Source organism: Epinephelus fuscoguttatus, linkage group LG18, assembly GCF_011397635.1.
Source record: "Epinephelus fuscoguttatus linkage group LG18, E.fuscoguttatus.final_Chr_v1".
NCBI classification, from domain to species: domain Eukaryota; kingdom Metazoa; phylum Chordata; class Actinopteri; order Perciformes; family Serranidae; genus Epinephelus; species Epinephelus fuscoguttatus.
The window spans coordinates 40,270,238-40,280,290 of record NC_064769.1 but is presented as its reverse complement, the minus strand read 5'-3'; the positions used below and the strand labels follow the sequence as shown (position 1 = coordinate 40,280,290).

General features: G+C 42.5%; 1 protein-coding gene across 1 annotated transcript; it reads right to left on the bottom strand.

Annotated features, from left to right (window-relative positions):
* Positions 1–367: 367 nt before the first annotated feature.
* LOC125905945 (cytochrome c oxidase subunit 5B, mitochondrial) lies at positions 368–4,786 on the bottom strand. Its single transcript, XM_049604279.1, has 4 exons — positions 4,627–4,786; positions 3,139–3,209; positions 2,509–2,608; positions 368–788 (listed from the first exon to the last, which is right to left on the bottom strand). The coding sequence occupies exons 1-4, from the start codon at positions 4,721–4,723 to the stop codon at positions 676–678; spliced, it is 381 nt and encodes a 126-aa protein (XP_049460236.1). The 5' UTR covers positions 4,724–4,786; the 3' UTR covers positions 368–675.
* Positions 4,787–10,053: the final 5,267 nt, after the last annotated feature.

Genomic DNA, 10,053 nt, shown 5'->3' with positions numbered 1-10,053 from the left:
CCCAAGATTTAATTACACACAATACATTTCAATGACTTTCACAACACATTTAAGCATTTTACTATTTTTACAACTTTTCCAGGCCTGGAGAATATAAAGAAATTCCATGACTTTTTCCAGGTTTTCCATGACCATGGGGACCCTGTTATTTTTAACTTATTGAGTATTGGATCAGTGGTTGCAGCTCTGATAAAGAGTAAACCATCACAGCAGTGAAAAGAGAGCAGCTCATTACACCACAGTGAACACAGGTTATAGTTGTAACTGGCGCCCTCTGGTGGCTGTAACATGTGTCTGAATGAACACATGAGTCGGTCACACTGAGGACCAGATGTGAATGAACACATGCACAGCAGACACACATACGTTAAGTGTAGGTACTTTATTGTTGGAATAAGAGGAGTTGAGTGGAGCCCAGTGGAACATGGTACAGTACATGTGTCAATGTAAACTGTCTGAGAGTAACGTTTGAGTCCCGAACCACATCTGATCCCTGTGGAACATGTTAAGCAAAGACTACTGAGGTCATCAGGTTGGTCAAGTACTGAGGCAGAACGAGTCAGACCACCACTCAGCGCTCCAGGAAGCAGACAGAGCCGAGCTTCCTGCAGAGTGAGGAGGGTCTGATGCTGTGAGGACACACACTATGTCTAATAACAGAGAGGGATGCAGGAGTTAGTGGGGGAGCTCGTGGGCCACCAGTTTGTAGTGGGAACCACAGGACGGGCAGCGCTGGGCCTCGCCCTCATGGAGCCAGAACCAAACCACGGCTGTGTTGTCCTCTTCACCTGCACACAGGAAACAAGGTGAGAGACGCACAGAAGGACAACATGAACAGGAAAAACATTTTAACTGCGTGAGCAACGACAAATGTGACTCTGGGTGTTTCCAGAACATGTGGCTTCAGCTGGTGTTTGTTAACCTTTCAACTGTGCAACAGAAACACTGCGTCACTGCCTACACTGGTATTTAAGATATTAAGTTATTGAAGTCTGTGAAACATGATCATTGATAAAAGTACTGAGATTCTATCATTTAAAAAATCTGACGTTTTTAAATCAGATTTTACGTTTACATTTTGATCCAAAAGATTTTAAATGTAGAAACAATATTTTTTTACACTCCGTAAGTTATTTAATTTTAGAGACGCGATTATTTTTATGAGCATGTGTTAGAGTCATCACTCCTTCCTCTGCTGCTGTCGCACATTTTCACCTGGTAACGTAACGTACCGATCATCAGCGTACAACATGAAGAGAATTTATTCATGACATTACTTTAGTTTAGTTTATTTTCGTAAGAACAGTCTAATCTGATAGTTGTGTTTCCTTTACTCAGCTGAGAATCAGGATCCTTGTGTTCTCGTTCCCTCAGAATGAGCTGTTCATACCTCCACAGGGAGCAGGTCCTCGTCTACACAGATCACCATGTTGCACCGCCATGTTTCTACAGTAGCCCGGAACGGACAAACCAAACACTGACTCTAGATAGAGACATTCACGCGTTCACGTCAGGTACCGCAGTGAGCTGCGCCTCAGATGAACCCATCAGTGTTGGAGAAACAGATTTTTGTAACATGAAAAATCTTTATTCAGTGTTTCACCAGTTTAAATCAGCTGTGGTCTTATTTATAAAAGACAGAGGTGAACGCCACTTCCCACGCAACTGTTGTTATTCAAACTGACCTGATGGGAGGAACTTTGACCCGTGCTTGCCAACATTCTGGAGACAGGAAATAGGCGACGCAGATGATGAGGTGGAGCATGATTGCAGAGACTGCTGAATATTTTTCAGCGCACGCCATTTTTGGCTTTTGTCTGGTGCACATTTTGAGTTTGGCTCCTGCGCACTGTTTTATCAGTGTTAATTTTGACGACTATTTTAGATTTTGTCTCAACACAAAAAAGTTTGTTATAGTCACATTTAAGTTATTTTTATCCTTTATAGCTTGTCAGTGAAAATTTAAAACATTTTAGTCGACAAAACTTTATAATGTTTTATTAGACGGAAAGTTTGAATTGTTACTGTTAAAAATTCCTGACATTTGAGTCTAGTTTTAGTCATTGTGTTTTCTATGTGTGTTTTAATCTTGAACTAATCCAGAGCACGGCTGTTCTTTGTCTTCAATGTGCGACAGCCCACCTCTAACATTTATTGTCTCGTCTCATCACTGAAAATGCAACGTAGGTTTCGTCTCAACTTTTTATTGTCAAGATCTATTTTTAGTTCATCATCGTCTCGTTCTCATCACTGAAAAAAGGAAATTCAGACGGTTATAAACGAGACGTCTGCTCTGTGTGTTTCTTAGAGGAAGAGACCTCTGAGGAGAATTCAGCTCCTCAACAATCAACACTGAAGGAACTCTGACCAGGACAAGTTTCAGCTGGTTGTAATCTGTAATCTGTAATCTGTAATCCTCACTGATAGACACACTGAATCTGACACACTAGTTTTAGTTCACCACAATAACTCTGATCCAAACCGGTCAGATAATATGTAACTACTTACAGACACATCCCACAATCCTCTTGTTGGTGATGGAGGGGACGAGGTGAGGGTCTGCCTTGGAGCCGGCGTACTCCTTTGGTTTCATCATGCTGTAGGGATCCTGCAGGAGACGAGAGGATTCAGTCAGGTCAGAGACACGACCACGGAGCATCGTCTACATCTGAACACGACTGGGTTTATATCTGACATAAAGCAGAACTTCACTGAGGCCGATACAGGTGATGTGGTGTCGAGGAATTATTCTAACTAATATGAGACTTTGCAGTTAAACAGTGAGCCACACACCAGAGACTCACACTGGTGCAGCTGGGACAATCCCAGTTCACCGCTGTGTGTGTGTGTTGTATATTAACAGGAGAGAAAAATGTGGTAGTGAATTCTGTGTAACGAGAGCTGAGTAACGTTAGCATGTATGGAACTCAGTGAAACATGACATCATCACAGGCGTCATGTCTGAAGGGTTCTGATGTCACGGTGAGTTTAATGAATCCTATCTATAGTTAATGTGATGGTTTAACATCTTTCCCAACATTTACAGGCTGGCCCCGCCCTCGCCACGCCCCCCGGCTACGACCACGCACTGACAGTAACTACGCTCTGTGATTACAGGCCACAGATAATCGATCTTACCGATCCCTCCTTCATGGCCTTCATGATGACTTTCTCCAGGCCGGTGGCTTGTTCCTCATCAGTGGGGATCCCTGCCGAAGAACAAGTTACATCTGATTAATTAAAGGAGCGAGACAGAGTCCTTACTCAGCCTCCTTCCTTCCTTCCTTCCTTCCCTTACTGAGCCTCCTTCCTTTACCATGACCTAAAGAACTGTTTACTTGGGACTGGTGGTGGTCGGGCAGTTTGGTTACGTTTGTTAGAAAATATTGCAGGTTTCAGGCAACAGCGAGACAAAGCAGCGCTCCTCGTAAGTTATTAACAACTTACAAAACATTCCACAAACAGTCCACCTTCCACCCTCTCTGTCAACCTGTCAACTCACAGCAGCAGCTTCATCATCACTTCACTCTTTGCCGTTGTATTTAGCCGTCTAGATCACATGACGCTGACCTGGGACACTTGAAAAAACAGACGAAAGATCTACACACAGATCTGGTACTAAAAGGTGGAGCTGTGAACCCTGCAGTCTGATTGGTCAGTAGAGGACGCTCACTCTGGTTTTATGTAACCTCTGTTCATACATCAGTAAACTACAACTATAAAATGAAAGAGAACAAAATAACTTCATTCACTGGGCCGACTGCCGGCAACTTTTAAGGTGGAACGTTAACTTGTAATGTTACTCAATGCATGAGTTGATGACGTGAATCCATCAGCACACCTTAAATTTAATAGTTTTTTTGAGGATTTTATTAAAAAAAAAAAAAAAAGAAAGTTTTACATAGTACGAATATTTTCCGGTCATTTCATTAACATTTTTTTTGACAGATTTCAACACAGGCCCACAAATATTGATCCATATCCCATAATAATCAGACTGAGACCCTCCCTGACTCCACGGACATTCAGTTACTTCTGTAATGGCTCTACACCATCACAGTATTATTAACGTCATCAGTGGATGAGTGTGAACACATGAATGTGTCAGACCTGACAACATGACCCTCATCCATGTCACGGCAACATCAGCTCTGCTGACGTCATTTAGATTAACTTCAGTAACTGATTACACTACACGCAGAATAATATTGTTACTGTAATACTGATTTTAAATGAAGCTAACTAGCAATGGATTACATTTGGAGAGTAACCTGCCCTACACTGTGTGAGACCTGTGACCTGCACAGACTGGTTCACTCTGAGGAGCTAACCGGCTAACGTCCCATGTTTTAGTCGCAATTAACACTAAAGTTAGAAATATATAATGTAACTCAGTGTATGAAATATAAACATAAGCAGAGACACAGCTGAGCCAAGTTAACGAGCAGCACTCATTGACTTTAATTAATTTAATGACTGAAAATGACGTTTGACCTCTCGCAGTTAGCGGAGCAGCACTGCTAATGTTGCTAATGCTAACCGGTTAGCTAGCGTGTGGAGCCCGGATTTAAGCCTTCTTTCCTCGGTGTGTGCGGTTTCATAACTCGGTGTCGGTGCGGTCCTCACCTCCAGCCGCCATGCCGCGGGCCACAGCGGGCACCGGGGCCGCCCGGAGGGTCGTAGCGGCTCTGAAAGCCGAGCGGAGCAGTAACCTTGCTGCCATGTCTCCTTCTTCCTCTGGGTATAATCTGGTCGCGCGCTGATGACGTAAAACAGAAATTCTTCTTCTTCTTCTTTTTCCTCTCGGCGCTTTATAGCGGCCAGCATCCATGTGTTGCATTACCGCCACCTGCTGGATTATATCTGTCCCACAGTGCGACGTATTTAATTAATCTTTAATGTAATAAAATAAACTATGAACTGATTTTAAGACATTTTCAGAACATAAATCTGAACATTGGATAAAGTTCACATTTTATTTTGTTGTCACATTAAAGTCAAAGATTTTCACAGATTTTTATTCAATAAACCAGAAATTACGGTAAAAACACTTACATCTTCACTTTAAAGTGAAGTATTGCACAGATGTAAGTGTGCGAAAATCCTCTCTTTGCTTTTGCACTTTTATGTTTCCAGCACCTTAACCAAGACTGATCCAGGCTGAGCGGTGGTCCAGCTGCAGTTTTGCAGAAATTAAAAAATAAAATAAAAGTTTTTGACTTAAAATAAAATAAAACAAAGTTTTCGACATAAAATGAAATAAAATTCATCCTCCACCCGCTCTCTGTCTTAATATGTGGTCCCTTTGTAGTGTAGTGTGTAGTATTGTTTATTTGCCTTTTGTTTGAGTGTTCTTTGATTGAGTGTTTTGTTTGAGTGCCTGTTTCTGTGCGTATTCTTTTGTAAAGCGTCTTTGAGTATCTAGAAAAGCACTATATAAAACCGATTTATTATTATTATTATTATTATTATTATTATTAATAAAATAAAAGTTTTTGACTTCAAATAAAATAAAATAAAGGGCGGCACAGTGGTGTGGTGGTTAGCACTGTCGCCTCACAGCAAGAGGGTTCCCGGTTTGATCTCGGGTGTGGGGGCCCTTCTGTGAGGAGTTTGCATGTTCTCCCTGTGTCAGCGTGGGTTTCCTCCAGGTGCTCTGACATGTTCTCCCTGTGTCAGCGTGGGTTTCCTCCAGGTGCTCTGACATGTTCTCCCTGTGTCAGCGTGGGTTTCCTCCAGGTGCTCTGACATGTTCTCCCTGTGTCAGCGTGGGTTTCCTCCAGGTGCTCTGACATGTTCTCCCCGTGTCAGCGTGGGTTTCCTCCAGGTGCTCTGACATGTTCTCCCTGTGTCAGCGTGGGTTTCCTCCAGGTGCTCTGACATGTTCTCCCTGTGTCAGCGTGGGTTTCCTCCTGGTGCTCTGACATGTTCTCCCTGTGTCAGCGTGGGTTTCCTCCAGGTGCTCTGACATGTTCTCCCCGTGTCAGCGTGGGTTTCCTCCAGGTGCTCTGACATGTTCTCCCCGTGTCAGCGTGGGTTTCCTCCAGGTGCTCTGACATGTTCTCCCCGTATCAGCGTCTCCGGGCACTCCGGCTTCCTCCCACAGTCCAAAGACATGCAGGTTAATTGGTGACTCTAAATTGTCCGTAGGTGTGAATGTGAGTGTGAATGGTTGTCTGTCTCTATGTGTCAGTCCTGTGATAGTCTGATGACCTGTCCAGGGTGAACCCTGCCTCTCACCCAGTGTCAGCTGGGATAGGCTCCAGCCCCCACGACCCTCAAGAGGATAAGCGGTTAGAAGAAGATGGATGGAAATAAAATAAAATAGAACAAAATGTAGAAAAGTTGCCTTTTTGGGGGCTAATGGTGCTTGAGACTCACAGAACTTTGAGCCTTTTGAAGACAAACACTGCACCCAACAGGAAGTCAGTCTTCTCTCTCCTCCATCATTTAGAAATCAGTTCTATCAAACCAGGTCTCCTACTCTGAGTTGTCTTCTTCATTTGTCCTGTCCACTGCTGAAGTGTGTTGTGCCACAGTGAGAATCATGCGTGTCAAACAGACGGTGCTCTATAGTCACATGGATTAAAGAAACCTGAGATGCACCAATAATTTTCAGGCACACAGGTCTCATAGTTTCAGCCACCGCCCTCATGACCACACCTTACCTGACATGCTGATTGACTGATAAATCACGAGCTTCACCTTTTGCTCAGTTTCCTTTGTATCAGGACATTCCAGCAACGCCCACATCACTGCTGACGATGGGTCAGTCAGCCTGTTGATCTTGAATTCATAGAGCCGTTGTTATGAAACTAAAAGATGATCCAGCAGCATTATGTTTGATACCAAATGGACAGAACCTTGAGGAGACTGGCTGCACTGGAACATCATGAGCCTTAAGGCTCATTTATGCTCAACGTTAAATACCAGCAGCATTATGTTTGATACCAAATGGACAGAACCTTGAGGAGACTGGCTGCACTGGAACATCATGAGCCTTAAGGCTCATTTATGCTCAACGTTAAATACGGATTCGGATACGGACGGAGCCTTCTGTCTGTGCTCCGCGTTCATTTCGTCCGTATTTCTGCACGTTTTCATAAAGCTTACGGATACGGGCCAAACGGAGCAGTACCATCGGGAACTGTGGGGGCAGTGTTGCTGTCACTACCCGATACGTAGTTCTAGTGAGACACGAAGAAGAAATAACAATTCAGTTTCTCTCATCGGCAGTACTAGAGAAAAGAATTCTTCGTCCTCCAGTCGCGATGTATTTAACGGCCTCACCGACCACCGCCTCCTACAACGCTGCCTCTGTTTATGTCTTTTATGCAACAGGTACATTATCAATATCTCCTCCACAGTCGCCATGTTTGTTTTTGAGTTTGTTGTTGTCATAAACTTTTGACGCTGGGCTGCCCCCTGGTGGATATATTGGTTAACATCCATGCCAACGTAAAGGACGCATGGAAGTATGTGGGCAGTGACAGTAACATCGTTTGAAACGGACGTATACATTTTCGTACATAAAGGGAGCATAAATGGGCCTTTAAACCCTGTTTGCTTTACATTTGAACTGTGATCTTCATTTAATGACGTAAAACATGCAGTGAGAGCAGAATTATCCTTTAATTATCCTCTGCAGTTGTTTCCAGCCTGTTGTTGATTGGACTGTAATTTTGTTTGTTGGCATAGGAGATTTTTTGGAGCCATTTACAGGGGTCATACTTTAACAAACTCCGACAGATTTAACGTTGACATTTTATGGCTCTCATGCTCGGTTGTGACCGAACAGTTCGACAACACGTCCAAACAATTTTCAAAGTCAATGCCCTCACCTTTGATTTTCACAAAGATTATTGAAATTTGGTCGGTATATGCAACATAACCAGACGTGCAAACAAAAGCCTGTTGGAGCTGTACCCTAACCCAACAGAAAGTCAACCATTTTCAATTTACTGAGGAATTTTTGTGCCTTTTTCTGTTTCCAAGTGCTGTAATTTTCTTACTCTTCTTTATAATATGAACTTGATATGAACCACGGAGGCAAGGAGGTCGATACCGTCCAGCACTTTGTGCCACTAAAAGATTTAGTGCTGCTGTGCAATGCAGAGATACATGGACAACAGTTGTCTGACTGAACCAGTTTGTTAAGGTTGGAAAGGTATTGACGGAGTCAAACTTTCTGGAGCAATGACTCATAAGCGAAACTTCTTCCAACTGAAACACGTTTCATCAAAATGATCCATCCTGCCAACTGGACAGATAACATTGCCCTCTGAGCGGAGCCTTCTCTGAGACAAGTGTGCAGAGACCATCTACAAAGTGCGACACCACAAAGACATATCCAGTAAAATTCAGCTTCACTCTTAGAAAATAGTTTATGTGCCTAATGTTTAAAATTCAGTAATGAACAAACTGTAGTTGATGAATTAAGTCCTAATATGAGTCAACTCTCAAATTATTCTGTGGCCCATACATCATTTAGATAAACTGTTCATTGCACATGATGTCAACTGTTTTCTTATTTCGTCCCACACCATACAAGTGTTAAAAAAGTTACTGCATGTGCTCAGGGATGAATGCAGCAACAGGGGGGAGGAGACCCCAGGCAGGTGTTGAACGGGCACTGGACCAGTTTCAGGCTAAAGTACCAGTTAATCAGGGACAAAAGCTGCATCCCCCAGTTGGGAAAAGGCAGATTTTTGGTGATGGTTCCGGTTAGGGTAAGGTAAGTATTGGTTAACTGCCCTCCTCTCAGTCTGGTGGTTGAGCTGGTTTGGTTTAGACATGAGGAGTGAGACCATTTACGGTTAGAATAATGGGGTAAGCCAATCAGAGGCAGAAGAAGGCAGAGTAGGGCGAGGTCACACCTTTGCCAGCTTAAAAACATCACCTGCTGGAACTCTCCTCCCTTCCTGTTTTTTCTGATTGTTTGAAGTCACATTGTTTCTCTGAAATCACGTGACAACAAAATGCCCAAAACACCGTTAAACAAGACAAATTCAGGAATGTTTGCATGAGATAGGAGGACCTTCTGAAAAGACCACGGTACACGCTGCTGTTTTACTTTAGTTTCTACTGTATAGTCTGATGTTGTTTTTATAAACTCTCTTTTACTGATATTTGCACTGCAGGTTGCATTCAATTTTGTTAGACGTGTACAGTGTTAATGAAGATATTACTGCAGTCTGTGGAGTCAGTCAGCTGTTTGTGTCTGAGAGTGTTTCTGTGAAATCATGTGACCACAGGACGTCCATCCTCTCTGCTGCTATATAAACAGCTGTCTGCGCTCTCTGCCTCGTCAGCACCAGAGACCTTCAACACAGGTAAGAACACTTTGAAACAGGAAGGATGAGATACTTTAAAATCTGATCATGTACAGAGATAGAATTGTCTTAAAAATGTTTGTGTGATCAGATTGACAATTTGTGTGTAACTGTGTAATCTGTAAATATGAAACGCCTCCTAGAAATATTAAAAAAAAGATTTGTTAACTTACAAATATTTTTTGTAAATATAAAATGGACCTGAAAATTAAAAACAAAAATCAGTGAATACATTAAATTAATTTACAAATAAATGAAAAGCTACTCTTGTAGATTTCTACAAGCGTGTATAAACTGTTGTTTGTTTGCTGTAAATAATCAGCGATAAGCACCATGCATTCATATTAATGTGACACAGTGAGTATTAGTGTTTATTTATTTATTAAAGGTATATTATCTTGCACATACTATCATATACATTTCTGCTTGTGTATAAACGGCTTGTGTGGGCTACTTCTAAGGTGCAGACGAGAAATACAGATAATAATTATGTTACATAAGTTACATTCATGCAACAGTGTGTAGGGGAGGAGGGGCTGCATGGGTCTGTGTGCGTGTTGGAGGAAGTGTGTGTGTGTGTGTGTGTGTGTGTGTGTGTTCAGTGTAGTGATGGCTTGTGGAAAGAAGCTGTCTCTGGGCCGTTTCATTCCCAATCAAAACACTCTGCTAAGAACTGTATCACCTTTTTAACACTGGACTTCAAAATTGTTTGTAAATGCAA

Excerpts from the sequence above, each read along its gene's own strand:
- LOC125905945 (XM_049604279.1), bottom strand. The coding sequence starts at position 4,723 with ATGGCAGCAAGGTTACTGCTCCGCTCGGCTTTCAGAGCCGCTACGACC. Across the intron at positions 3,210-4,626 it reads CCGCGGCATGGCGGCTGGAG|GGATCCCCACTGATGAGGAA; the intron begins GTGAGGACCGCA and ends GTTCTTCGGCAG. Across the intron at positions 2,609-3,138 it reads AGGCCATGAAGGAGGGATCG|GATCCCTACAGCATGATGAA; the intron begins GTAAGATCGATT and ends CGTCTCCTGCAG.